Source organism: Carcharodon carcharias, chromosome 15 (genome assembly GCF_017639515.1).
Source record: "Carcharodon carcharias isolate sCarCar2 chromosome 15, sCarCar2.pri, whole genome shotgun sequence".
Lineage (NCBI taxonomy): Eukaryota > Metazoa > Chordata > Chondrichthyes > Lamniformes > Lamnidae > Carcharodon > Carcharodon carcharias.
In genome coordinates, this window is record NC_054481.1 from 133387578 (window position 1) to 133402025 (window position 14448).

A 14448-nucleotide genomic window follows, 5' to 3' on the forward strand; every position below is an offset into this window, starting at 1 on the left:
AGTGATGCACTTCAAAGTTTGACACCGAGCCACCGGGTGATATTAGGGCAGAGGACCAACATGTGTCTCAAAGGGGTGGGTTTGAAGCAGGTGCCTTCAAGGAGGAAAGAAAAACAGAGAAGCTTAACTAGCAGCCAGTGAAGATCAGTAAACGCAGGCATGGTGGGTCATTGAGACTTGGGGGTGGGGGTGGGGGGTGGATTTTACGGCCCATCGCGGCGGGGGCGGGGCCGTCAAATACAACTTGCCCTTCAAAAGTCCACTGACTTTAGCAGACCGTAAAATCCCACTGATAAAATTCCTCCCTTGGTGTGCGTTGTGACACAGAGAAAAAGAGTTTTGAATAACCTCAAGTTTATGCAGAGTAGAACGTGGAAGGTCTGTCTGAAGTGCATTGGAATGGTCAAAGTTAGAGGTTACATAGGCTAGGTTGGGGTTCCAGTAGCAGGTGAGCTGAGGGATGGGTGGAGTCAGCTGGTAGGTGGAAACAGGCGGCCTTAATAATGGCAGGAATACGTGGTTGGAAGCTCCTCTGGGGTCAAATATGACACCAAGTTTGTGAACAGTCTGGCTCAGCCTTGCACAGTTGCCAGGGAAGCTGATGGAGTCAGTGACTAATGAAAGGGTTTGTGACAGGGTCCAAGGACCATGGCTTCAGTCTCCCCAATCCTTAGTTGGAGGAAGTTGCTACCCAACCAGTACAAGACATCGGACAAGCAGTTTGACAATTCAGAAACAGTGTCGCGCTGGCCAGAGTGGTGGTGAGGTAGTGCTGTGTGTCATCAATGTACATGCATTTCTAGATGATGTCACCAAGGGTTGTGTTAATGAGAAACAGGAAGGGACCAAGAATAGTTGTGTCAAATGTCATGTCTGACTAATTTGAATTTTTTGAGGTAGTAACAAGGAGGATTGATGAGGGTACTGTAGTTGATGTAGTCTACATGGATTTTAACAAGGCTTTTGGCAAGGTCCCACATGGCAGATTGGTTTTAAAAAAAGCCCATGGGATCCAGGGGAATGTAGCAAGCTGATACAAAATTGGCTTAGTGGCAGGAAACAAAGGGTAATGTTGATGGATGTTTTTGTGACTGGAAGGCTGTTTCCAGTGGAGTTCAGCAGGGCTCAGTACTCGCTCCCCTGCTTTTTGTGGTATATATTAATGATTTGGGCATAGATGTAGGGGCAATGATCAAGAAGTTTGCAGATGACACCAAAATTGGCTACATGGTTGATAGTGAGGAGGATTGCTGTAGACTGCAGGAAGATATCAACGGTCTGGTCAGGTGGGTAGAAAAGTGGCAAATGGAATTCAACCCAGAGAAGTGTGAGGTGATGCATTTGGGGAGGTCAAACAAGGCAAAGGATTACACTGAGGGTGTAGAGAAAGAGAGAGATCTTGGAGTGAATGTGTACAGATCCCTGAAGGTTGATAAGGTGGTTAAGAAGGCAAATGGAATCCTTTCATTTATTGGCCGAGGCATAGAATATAAGAGCAGGCAGGTTATGCTAGAACTGCATAAAACATTAGTAAGGCCACAGCTTGAGCACTGTGTGCAGTTCTGGCCATCTCATTACAGAAATAAAGTGATTGGATTCGAGAGGGAACAGAGGATGTTGCCAGGACTGGCAAATTGCAGCTATGAGGAAAGATTGGATAGGCTGGGATTGTTCTCCTTGGAACAGAGGAGGCTGAGGGGAGATTTGGTTGAGATGTACAAAATGGTGAGGGATCTGGATAGAGTGGATGGAAGGGCCGATTTACTTTAGCAGAGAGGTCAGTGACTAGGGGCTTGTTTTTTTGGCTGGCACAGACACGATGGGCCAAGTGGCCTCTTTCTGTGCTGTAAACTTTCTATGATTCTATGAATATACTTCTGGGGCACAGAAGAGATAAGGATGTGGGAACAAGAAGAGAAGCCATTGCAGTTTTTTTTAGCTATTAGCTATTACTGGATTAAAAATGGAATGGGAGTAGGGGGCAGTCCCACTCAATTGTGGAGAGGTGTTGGGGAAGGATATTTCCCCAAGGATATTGTGTGATCAACTGTGTGAAAGGCCACAGACAGACTGAGATGAGCATTGAAGGATAGTTTACCATGGTCATAATCACAAAGGATCTCAATTGTGTTTTTGATAAGGGCCATTCTCTGTAGAGCTGGCTGTGATAAATTGTGTTTGAGGATGAATATTCTGAGGCATCATTTACACGGATGCTTTAAACATCAAAAAGCACTAACAACTGTTCACAAGGACCAATGATTATTTTGGAGCAGAGAAACAAAGAAAGCCAGCAATTTCAATTGAAAAGAAAAGCTGGGTAACCTTGGTTTAAAATTCCCTTTGTTTTCAACGCTTGAAACTCTGGATAATTGTTACTGCTGTCATAGTATTATTTAGGTGTGAGACTGAACTCAGTGGTGTCACTTTTACCTCTCAGACAGATGGCCATTAGTTCAAGCCTCATCATAAGGACCTGAACATATCATCCAAGCTGCCACTTCAGTGCAGAACTGATGCAGTGCTGCAATGTCTGATATATCAGTTTTAGGATGAGGTGTTAAACTGAGATCTACCTTCTCTCTCAGGCACATGTGTTTTGGTTAACATTCATCTCAATATTCATCAGTGCCGCTAAAGCAGATTAGTTGGTCTCTTATCCCATTGCTGTTTGCGAGAACTTGATGTGCAAACATTAGTATGATGTGTCTATCACAACAATGTGATTTTCTTTTCTTTATTCTTTCATGAGATGTGGGAGTCGCTGGGGCAAGGCCAGCATTTATTGCCCATCCCTGATTGTCCTTGTACTGAGGGCAGTTAAAAGTCAACCAAAACAAAAATAGAATTACCTGGAAAAACTCAGCAGGTCTGGCAGCATCGGCGGAGAAGAAAAGAGTTGACGTTTCGAGTCCTCATGACCCTTCGACAGAACTGATTGAATGTTAGATAGGGGTGAAATATAAGCTGGTTTAAGGTGGTGGGGGGTGGGGGGGGAAGAGAAGTGGGGGGGTTGGTGTGGTTGTAGGGACAAGCAAGCAGTGATAGGAGCAGATCATCAAAAGATGTCAAAGAGATATGGCTGTGAAAGCGGGTTTTAGTAAACACCTTGCCAAACACCAGGAGAGAAATGGAAAGCAATGAAAGTGAACAAGGCAAAAGAAAGATACGGAAATCTTGTCGCAGAGAGGAACAGAACTTCTTCAAGGTAGGCATTTCTTGAAGAGGAGCGGCAGTCAATTAAACACAGAGATAAAAACAAAAAACTGCGGATGCTGGAAATCCAAAACCAAAACAGAATTACCTGGAAAAACTCAGCAGGTCTGGCAGCATCGGTGGAGAAGAAAAGAGTTGATGTTTCGAGTCCTCAAGACCCTTCAACAGAACTGATTGAATGTTAGAAGAGGCGTGAAAGTCAACCACATTGCTGTGGGTCTGGAGTCACATGTAGGCCAGTCTAGGTGAGGATGGCAGATTTCCTTCCCTAAAGGTCAGTAGTAAACCAGATGTGTTTCATGGTCACCATTACTGAGACTAGTTTTCAATTCCAGATTTATTAATTGAATTTAAATTCTACCAGCTGCCATGATAGGATTTGAAGCCAAATTCCCAGGCCATTAGGCTGAACCTGTGGAACACTGGTCCAGTAATATTACTATTACACACCATCTCCCCAAAGTGATAGCCAATCACTATGTGATATTGATATGTGATATTGCAGTGTGATATCATTTCAAAAGGAATTAATTGGCTCTAAAGCACTTTGAGACTGCCAATGTTTTGAAAGGAGCTATCTAAAAGTGGAGTTCTTTCTTATCAGCTCTCTAATAATACCAGTACCATTATGGAGTAGTGTAAATGGATTCAATGCCCTCTAAGACTAGAAGCTGAGTTCTATTCAGGCTCAGTTAAAGCTTCCCTTCCCAGCCCTAAAACTAGTGCAATTTCCAACTCTTCTTGATTGCCAATTAGGATGACTGTGTTGTTAATCAGAAGTGAGTTAACAAAAGGAGTTTTATAAAAGGGGCACAAACAATAAACAACAAGGAAAACGTATTCAGTTAAATCATAGTTGTCGACAATGCCCTTCAGTCCTTACGGTGCTCACTGGGTGCAGAATGTCTCAACCTTTCTAACATTATGAATCCACTCTTAAAAAATGCTGCTGGTCTCTGAGCTCCTTTGTTCTTGAGGAAACGAGCTTCAGGTGAAATTTTCCAGTATTCAGGATTATTAAGTGGATACATAAACTGGAAAGTTGGAGGAGCCAGGAGGATGTAGCTGAAGGTTCAGAAGAGCTAAGGTGCACAATAGGTTTTACTATTTTATGCAGATTTTAGGAATATGTGTTACCAAATACCCAGACAGGAAATGCAGTTAGGCAGTTTAGGAAAAGCCTTAGGATATTAGGGGGAATGGGGCATTTGGAGTTCTGAGTGTTTCAGGGACCAGCCACATACAGTCTTTCTCAGTCCTGTATTTTACAATGCTTGAAAAAAAAACATACATTTATATAGATATATTAATGACTTAGACTTTGGTGTACAGGGCACAATATCAAAGGTTGCAGATGATATGAAACTTGAAGCATTGTGAACTGCGAGGAGGATGGTGTGGAACTACAATAGAACATAGACAAGTTGGTGGAATGGGCAGATAGGTGGCAGATGAAGGTCAATGTGGAAAAATATGAATTGATTCATTTTGGTAGGAAGAACATGGAGGGAAAATATAAAGTAAAGGTTACAACTCCAAAGGGGGCACAGGAGCAGAGGGACCTGGGTGTATATATGCATAAGGCATTCAAGGCGGCAGGGCAGTTAATAAAGCACATAGTATCCCAGGCTTTATTAATAAGGGCATAGAATACAAGAGCAAGGAGGTCATGTTGAACTTGTATAGGGCACTGGTTTAGCCTCAGCTGGAGTATTGTGTCCTGTTCTGGGCACCGCACTTTAGGAAGAATGTGAAGGCATTGTAGAGAGTGCAGAAAAGAGAGCAAGAATGGTTCCAGGGTTGAGGAGCTTCAGTTATGAAGATAGATTGAAGAAGTTAGGATTGTTTTCCTTGGAGAAAAGAAGGCTGAGAGGAGATTTCCTAGAGGTATTCAAAATCATGAGGTGGCTGGACACAGTAGCTGGAGAGAAACTGTTTTCACTGGTGAAAGGATCAAGAACGTACGGGCACAGATTTAAAGTAATTGGCATGTGAAGCAAAAGCAACATTAGAAAAAACTTTGTACAGGTGAATGGCTAAGGTCTGAGATACAGTCAGAGGGTGTGGTGGAGGGAGGTTCAAAAGGAAATTAGACTGTTATCTGAAAAGGAAGAATGTGCAGGGTTACGGGGAGAAGGTGGGAGAATGGCACTAAGTGAATTGTTCATTTGGAGAGCTGGTACTGACACAATGGGCCAAATGTCTTCCTCCTGCATTGTAGCAATTCTGTGATTTGGTGAATAAACCGTCTTTAATGCTAATATTGCCAAACCTGTCTTTTCACTCCTTGCAGTCACATTGCAACCAATCAGAAGCCGGACTAAACTCCTCCTCCTGGTTCTGATGAAGAACCATACGGACTAGAAACATTACCTGTATTCCTCCCCGCAGATGCTGTCAGACCTGCTGAGTTTTTCCAGCTATTTTTGTTTTTGTTTCCTCCTCCTGGTATTGCCAATGGTATAGAAATACCAACTCAAATTCCGAAATAGAAATACCAACTCAAATACCGATATGGAAATGTCAAATCGTTGGAAGTTTGGTAGTGTTGGTGAAGCCGTTTCATTTTGCACAGGTATTGAGCACAATTGATCCAGAAGGTGAAATCACAGCACAAAGAGCCTTCTAAATACATCAAATCATTAGAACAAAGCTGATAAACAATGGCTTGATTTTTTCTATTTCTGTTGATTTTGCATTTGCCCTTTGAAGATTGTTTTAATAATGATAAACAATATTACTGCTTGGAGGATTTATTGATTTGGTTAATGTTAGGCAGTGTATTAAAATCATTATTTGGTTATAGGGCAGAGTATTTTTCTGCAGATCACTAATTTCTGTACAGATATTCGATTGCAGATTTGCAAAGAATGGTTTATTTCCTCTTGTACTGGTGATTCCTTCCTTCACTATAGAATTGTGCAAAATGCCACAACTCTAAGGCTGGTCAGACGGACTGGTCAGATGGGTTGGTCAGTGGCAAATGGAATTTAATCCAGATAAGTAAGAGGTGATGCACTCGGGCAGGACAAACAAGGCACGAGAATACATGATGAATGGTAGGACCCTGGGAAGTACCGAAGATCAGAGGGACCTTGGTGTTCATGTCCACTGGTCCCTTAAGGTAGCAGGACAGGTAGATAAGGTGGTTAAGAAGGCATATGGGATACTTTCCTTTATTAGCTGAGGCATAGAATATAAGAGTGGGGAGGTTATGCTGGAACTGTACAAAATGCTGGTTAGGCCACAGCTAGAGTATTGTGTACAGTTCTGGAATCTGCATTATAGGAAGGATGTGATTGCACTAGAGAGAGTGCAGAGGAGATTTACCAGAATGTTGCCTGGGCTGGAGAGTTTTAGCAATGAGGAGAGATTGGACAGACTGGGGTTATTTTCCTTGGAGCAGAAGAGATCGAGGGGGGACATGATTGAGGTGTTTAAAATTATGAGGGGCATAGATAGGGTAGACAGGAAGGAACTTTTCCCCTTTGTGGAGGGAGGCAAAGATTTAATATAAGGGTCAGGGGGTTTAGAGGGGATGTGAGGAAGAATTTTTTCACCCAGAGGGTGGTGGGAATCTGGAACTCACTGCCTGAAAGTGTAATAGATGTAGAAACCCTCATAACATTTAAGAAGTATTTGGATGTGCAGTTATGATGCCATGGCATACAAGGCAATGGGTCTAGTGTTGGAAAATGGCATTAGAGTTGTTAGGTATTTGTTTGACCAGCATAGACTTGATAGGTTGAAGGGTCTTTTTCTGTGCTGTAGAACTCAATGACTCTATGATTGTAACAAAGAGGGAAGAGAGGGGATCTTTCGGATCGCAGTGTTCACTACTGAAGAATGGCATCAGAGGAGCCTGAATGGAGGAAGCAGAATAAAATGGTCCAGTCTAATTGCAGTATGTATGTGGGGGGAGGGTCAAAGTAATTGTGGTCTCTGCAATGTTGCTAACAAAATAACTCATCTGTTGCCTCCCCAGATGCTAGCTCACTTGCTGAGTGTTCACCAGCATCTTCCATTTTCATCCCTTATTTAGGAATGTAGGAACCAAGGATTTAGGAGCAGGAGAAGACCATTCAGCCCTTTGAGCCTGCTCCACCATTCGATAGGATCATGATTGATGTGATTGTGGCCTCACCTCCACTTTCCTGTCTGCCCCCCCATAACCCTCAATTTCCTCATCTATCAAACATCTATCAAACTCAGCAGTGATTGAGCTCAATGACCCAATGTACTAGGATCACTGCTGCCTGAATATTAATGCACTAAATTGCATTTAGCAATTCTGGAAAAACGTTATGAAGTTTGAAATTATAACCATAAAATGTGCAGAAAATAACACAACCAACTGAAGAACATAGGAAGATAGGAGCAGGAGTAGGTCATTCGGCCCATCAAGCCTGCTCCGCCATTCAAACAGATCATGGCTGATCATCTACCTCTCACACCATTTCCCCAATATCCCCCCATGTCATTGGTCTCCAGAAATCTACCCATTTCTGTCTTGAACATGCACAATGATTGAGCTTCCACAACCCTTTGGGATTGAGAATTCCAAAGATTCACCACTCTCTGAGGGAAGAAATTCCTCTTCATCTCAGTCCTAAATGGCCTTCCTCTTATTCTGAGATTATGTCCTCTGGCCAGGTTAGAAGACTAGCTTCAGGTGGAGCTGGGTCCTGAATGGTGATTTTGTGCGAACACACGCCTGTTTGCACCGCTGTGAGAAACTAGCAGCGCAGAAATACACGGCACTGTCACTCACACGGAGCGAGTTTATCATCAGACTGCAGTTGCGAACGTCTGGCCGAGAAACATTGAACCTGGCGGGAATTTCCGAGGTGAATGGTTTCTGTGCTCCATATGCTTGCTGAATATACAGGATGAATTTCAAGCTTTCCCCAGGTATCTGCTGGTACCAGTACATGTTCTCCCAGCTACTGGTCTGTGTGCACTTTATCTCCACACCCTGCCCCACAAACATTGTGGCGGGGGGAGATTGTGTGACAATATTGTCAGGAGCGGCGCCTGAGTAACGAAAACATTCAGATTAGTGACTGAAATTCCGCGAATTTTAACCAGTTTTATTATAAACCCAACCAAGACCTCACAAGTCAATGGCCGCACAATCCCTCAATAAACTGTAATGTACAAGTGAGCGCGGTAATAGTCACTTTGCTAAAACACTGACCTGCCCTTGAGAGAAAGATGAAGAAAATGAGTTGACCGGGCTGCATCTTTTCAGAGACGGGAGACAGGGGCACAGTGAGTGCTCCTTTATACAGGGCGCTGCTCCCCACCAACCTTGTGGTGACATTTATAACACCCCCACCCTCCACCCCCTCACTCTTTAATGTACCAGGAAATGACACTGGCGAGTGTGCTTTCTGCAGCTAAACAAAACCCCTCATTGGAATCTCTATCTGGCTCTTTCCTGTTAACATTAGCGGTGAGGTTTAAATGTTCTCATCATGTAAAGCAGTCACTCAGAGAGATCTGAAGGTCCCAGGTTTGGAAGGGAAATTTCAACCCAGGGATGGGTAAAGGGAATAAACCCGGAAGAAACTGAGAGGAATTGATGGGACTTTAATCAGCCTCTCGGTTCCCGGAATTCGCAAGGAGACCGAAGTGGATGTCGAGCCTGATATTAGAGGAATTTAACCCGGAATTGTGGCAGAGCCTGTCGGTAGAATAGTGTCGGGGCGGACACGATTCACGCGGCAAGATCAAAGGCCGTCCGCTAAAAACATTTTATTTTCATAAGCAAAGTGTAAGTGTTTATGCATGCGAAGTGAGTTGAATAAGAGCAGCTGGGTAAAGGATACAAGTAATGCCTGGTTCAATATAACCGATCGGTACCATGGCGAGGAGATCATTGTGGAGAGTTGGGAAATGGAAGAGTCATAAGGAGTCGAAATGTTAACTCTGTCTTGCTTTCCACAGATGCTGTCAGACCTGCTGAGTTTTTCTAGCAATTTTTGTTTTTGTTTGGGAAATTTAATGGTGTGGTTGTGGTGAATCTGCTTTGACCCCTCAAACACTCGGTAACTATAGACTCGCCCTCCAAACTTTCCGTGGGGACCGAGTGTTCAGATGCTCAGTTGAAATCAAGGAACAAATGAAGGCAAATGTTGGAGATTACCCGCGGGATTCCAATTCGTCCTTCCTGATTTTCCACCTTGTTCCTCAGAATCTTCACCCAATGTATTCGCAATGTCCCTGACAAAAGCCAGCATTTCGGATATAGTTAACATGATCGATTGTTCAGTGAATGTTTGTGATAGGGAAACATACCAAATAGATTCATTAGTTGTCACTCCAGCTGAAGCATTAGTTCATCTAATCACTGTAACAACATTAATGGAAATTGCCAACTTTATGATTTAGAAACAAGTTATGTCGCGGGGGGAGATGGAATTGCTGTACCTTAGGGTACTACCGTCCCACAGAATTAAAAATACTCAGCTCAGAAAGGTTATTTTCAATGGAAGCTCATTGCTCTGGTAACACTCAAAGTGGTGTCAGGGCACCGAACTAATCTTTGCACTGTCTTTGCCTGTGTACCTCACCTGGCAGTTTATTTGGAAAGTTAATCAAAAACATGTTTTCCTGGTAAATATAAAAGTTTACTCTTCATCAGTGGAGTTTCTGGCCTTTACCTCCACTATTCTGACTTATTTTAAATGATTATCTGACTTTATTATGTCAGTACCATTGCAATCTCCCTTTTCGATTTTCTTCCTATCTCTAGATTGTAATCTTTTCCAGTTTTTCCAATACTTCCTCTTTCTGAATTTGGGACCATTTTGGTTGCTCTTCACTTGCTGCTGAGATGTGGGTAATGCAGGATTTATTACCCATCCCTAGGTGCCCTTGAGAAGGTGGTGGTGAGCTGCCTTTTTGAACCATTATGATCCATGTAGTGAAGGTACACCCACAGTGCTGTTAGGTATGGAATTTTAAGATTTTGCAGAAACGACAATGAAAAAGCAGTGATATATGTACAAAGCAGGGTGATAGTTGACATTGGATAGAACTTGCAGGTGTTGGTGTTCCCATGTATCTTTGTATCTTCTGGATCATAGGGGTTGTATATTTGGATGATGCTGTCAAAGAAGCCTCTGTGAGTTGTTGCAGTGCATTTTGTAGTTGACACATATTACAGACATGGTGCACTGGTAATTGAGGGATTGAATGTTTAAGGTGATGGATGGGGTGCCAAGCAAGCAAACTGCTTCATTTTGAATCTTCATCTTGTCCAGTTCCTTGAGTGTTGTGGGAGCTGCACTCATCCAGGCAAGTGGAGAGAATTCCATCACACTCCTGGCTTGTGCCTTGTGGATGGTGGACAGGCTTTGAGGAGTCAGGAGCTGAGTTACTTGCCACAAAATACCTAACTTCTGACCTGCACTTGCAGCCACATTATCTATATGATTAGTCCAGTTAAGTTTCTGGTCAATAGTGACCCCAAAGATGTTGATGGTGGGGCATTCTGCAATGGTAATGCCTTTGAGATGCTTAGACTCTCCTATAATAAAATCAAAATACTGCAGATACTGGAAATCTGAAACAAAAACAGAAAATGCTGGAAAAACTCAGCAGGCCTAACAGCATCTGCGGGGAGAGAAACAGAGTTAACATTTTGAGTCCGTGTGACCCTTCTTCAGAGCTGAAGAGAAGTGGAAATGTGATGGATTTTATACTGTTAAGGGGGGGGGGGGCGGGTGTGTGGAGCAGGTGGAGCTGGATAGGCGGCCTGCGATAGGTGGGGACAAAAGAAAGATTGACAAAAATGTCATGAACTAAAGGATGAAGATAGTGTTAATGGTAGTGATAAGAGCTGAAAAAAGGTGCTGATAGTGGCATAAAGGTAAGAAAGCAGAACGTGATAATAGCAGAACAAGTGTAGCATTGTGTGAAACATGGAGCAAGTAACAGGTGGCCCTGTAGGGGATGGGGTGGGGGGGAGGGGGCGGTGGTGGGGATAAAAAGGATAGAAAATGAGAGAGAAGGGGGGATAGAAAAGGGGATGAAACCACGGATAAATGAATAAAAAATAAATAAATAAATGTAGATAAAAGATAAAAATGAATGTAGAAAAAAGGGATTAAAAAAGGTGAGCATGGGGGAGAGAGTTCATGGTCTAAAGTTGTTGAACTCAATATTCAGTCCGGAAGGCTGAAAAGTGCGTAGTCGGAAGATGAGGTGCTGTTCCTCCAGTTTGCGTTGAGCTTCACTGGAACAATGCAGCAGGCCAAGGATGGACATGTGGGCATGAGAGCAGGGTGGTGTGTTGAAATGGCCAGCGACAGGGAGATCTGAGTCATGCTTGCAGACAGACTGAAGGTGTTCTGCAAAGCGGTCACCCAGTCAGCATTTGGTCTCTCCAACGTAGAGGAAACCGCATTGGGAGCAGCAAATGCTGTAGACTAAATTGAAGGAAGTGCAAGTGAAATGCTGCTTCACCTGAAAGGAGTGTTTGGACCCTTGAACGGTGAGGAGGGAGGAGTAAAGGGGCAGGTGTTGCACCTTCTGCAATTGCATGGGAAGGTGCCTCGGGAAGGGAATGAAGTGTAGGGGCTGATGGAGGAGTGGACCGGGGTGTCCCGGAGGGAACAGTCCCAAGGGATTGCTGACAGGGTGGGTGAGGGTAAGATGTGTTTGGTGGTGGCATCATGCTGGAATTGGCGGAAATGGCGGAGGATGACCCTTTGAATGTGGAGATTGGTGGAGTGAAAAGTGAGGACAAGGAGGGCCCTATCATGGTTCTGGGAGGGAGGGGAAGGGGTGAAATGGACCATGTGAAGGTGATAGAGGGATGAAAATTGGAAGCAAAATTGATAAAAAAAATTCCAGGTCTAGACGAGAGCAGAAGTGGCACCGAAACAGCCATCCATATGCCAAAGAAAGAGTTGTAGGAGGGGGCCTGAGTCGGACTGGAACAAGGAATGTTCCACATACCTCATAAAGAGACAGACATGCTGGTACCCATAGCCACACCTTTTAGTTAGAGGAAGTGAGAGGAGTCTAAGGAGAAATTATTCAGTGAGAGAACAAGTTTAGCCAGATGGACGAGAGTAGTGGTGGATTGGGATTTTTCGGGCCTCTGTTCGAGGAAGAAGTGGAGAGCCCTCAGACCATCCTGGTGGGGGATGGAGGTGTAGAGAGATTGGACGTCCATGGTGAGGTGGAGGCGGTTGGGGCCAGAGAACTAGAAATTGTTGATATGCTGTAGGGCATCAGAGGAATCGTGGATATAGGTGGGAAGAGACTGGACAAGGGGAGAGAGAACTGAGTCAGGATAAGAAGACATTAGTTCCATGGCAGGAACAGGCTTACGTGATCAGTCCTGTTTGTAGATTTTGGGAAGGAAGTAGAAGTGGGCTGTCCTGGGGTTGGGAGACTATGAGGTTGGAAGCTGTGGAGGGAAGATCGCCAGAGGAGATGTGGTCAGTGACAGTCCTGGAAACAATGGCTTGATGTTCAGTGGTGGGGTCATGGTCCAGGTGGAGGTAGGAAGAAGTGTCTGCGAGTTGGCGCTTAGTCTCTGTAATGTAGAGGTCAGTGCGCCAGATAACAACAGCACCACCCTTGTGACCAGGTTTGATAACAAAGTCAGGGTTGGACCTAAGAGAATGGAATGCAGCAAGTTCAGAGAGAGACAGGTTAGAGCGGTTGAGAGGAGCAGAGAAATTGTGACAGCCGATGTCACGCTGACAGTTCCAATGAAAAGATCAAGAACAGGTAAGAATCCAGAGGGAGGGGTCCAGGTGGAGGGAGAATATTGGAGGCAGGTGAAAGGATCCGTGGAACGGGTAGAGGACTCCTGCCCAAAGAAATGAGCCCGGAGGCGAATGTGGCGGAAGACGAGTTCAGCATCGTGTGGAGGCCAAAATTCATTGAGATGAGGGCATAAAGGTCTGAAACTGAGTCCTTTGCTGAGTACTGAACATTCAGCATCAGAGAGGGGAAGATCAAGGGGTATGGTGAATACATGGCAAGGGCTGGGATTAGAAGAAGGGATGGGTTCAGAGAGATGGGAAGGAGTGGAGGGTCCTGAATGGGTGTTGATATCAATAAGTTGCTGGAGCTTGGTTTCCTTAACACCTGAAAGGAAGAGGAAAAGTTTCTTGTTAAGGCTTAGACTCTTAGACTCTCTGTTGGAGATGGTCAGACACCTGTGTGATGAATGTTATTTGCCACTTTTCAGCCTAAGCCTGAATCTTGTCTATATTTAGTTGCATGTGAGCATAGACTACTTCATGATATGATGATTTGGGAGTGAAGCTGAACACTGTGCAAACATTATCCCTCAAAAATAAAAATAACATTGCAACTTCACCTCAAAAAGAAAACCGAGGCCCTGCTCATACTAACATAGTCCGAGCTAGCTACTCAATCTCACTTCATAGCTTTTCTCCCCTCGCCCCAACATATCCTTTTATAAAAGAATCATAGAATCATACTTGTGCCCTCAACAATTTGACTTCATTGACAATTGAAGCTACAGTGCATATGGGTGTCTGTGGTCAATGTCTTCCAGATATTTGGCATACATTTAGAACAAACTCTATAATACAGGATGGAAAAACAAAAGCATAACTTGATTTAATTGAGTGTTGTTCCTGAAAGGGAAAAATAGTGAATGTATTTCTCCAAACCAGTGATGATTGGAAGTGAAATACACATTTTTGAAAATTGCTCCTGACTCCACTGAGAAACCACCTAACAACTGAAGAACTAACAGAAATTGCAGGATCTGTTTTCTCTTCCTCAGCTCTCATCTTCACTGATCATAAAGCGCATCCCATGCTGTTCTTGCACAATTGAGAGTACATGCAAAAGGGCAAGAGCTGCGTACAAAACTTGAAATGGTGTCTCCTCAAAGGGGCAGAAATTCCCAACTTTAAATTGTGCGATACTCAGTGTGAACCATGAGGAATGTGTACACAAGAAAGAAGCACATTTCCTCTCCCCTTAATTCTAATAAATCTTTCCATTAGTTTTAGCCAGACCTGAAGGAGATGGGTGACTGATCAGATTGATAGCCCAACTTCATGCAGATTCTTTTTTTATTCATTCGTGGGATGTGGGCATCACTGGCTAGGCCAGTATTTATTGCCCATCCCTAATTGCCCTTGAGAAGGTGATGGTGTGCTGTCTTCTTGAACTTCTGCAGTCCACATGGTGTAGGCACACCCACAGTGCTGTTACGGAGGGAGTTCC

The 14448-nt window shown here is 43.9% G+C and overlaps 1 gene segment (V, D, J or C); it reads right to left on the bottom strand.

The window, feature by feature from the left end:
- Positions 1 to 7870: 7870 nt before the first annotated feature.
- LOC121288483 lies at positions 7871 to 8468 on the bottom strand. The segment is given in 2 exon segments: positions 7871 to 8250; positions 8414 to 8468. Coding segments are annotated over 2 exon segments (426 nt in total).
- Positions 8469 to 14448: the final 5980 nt, after the last annotated feature.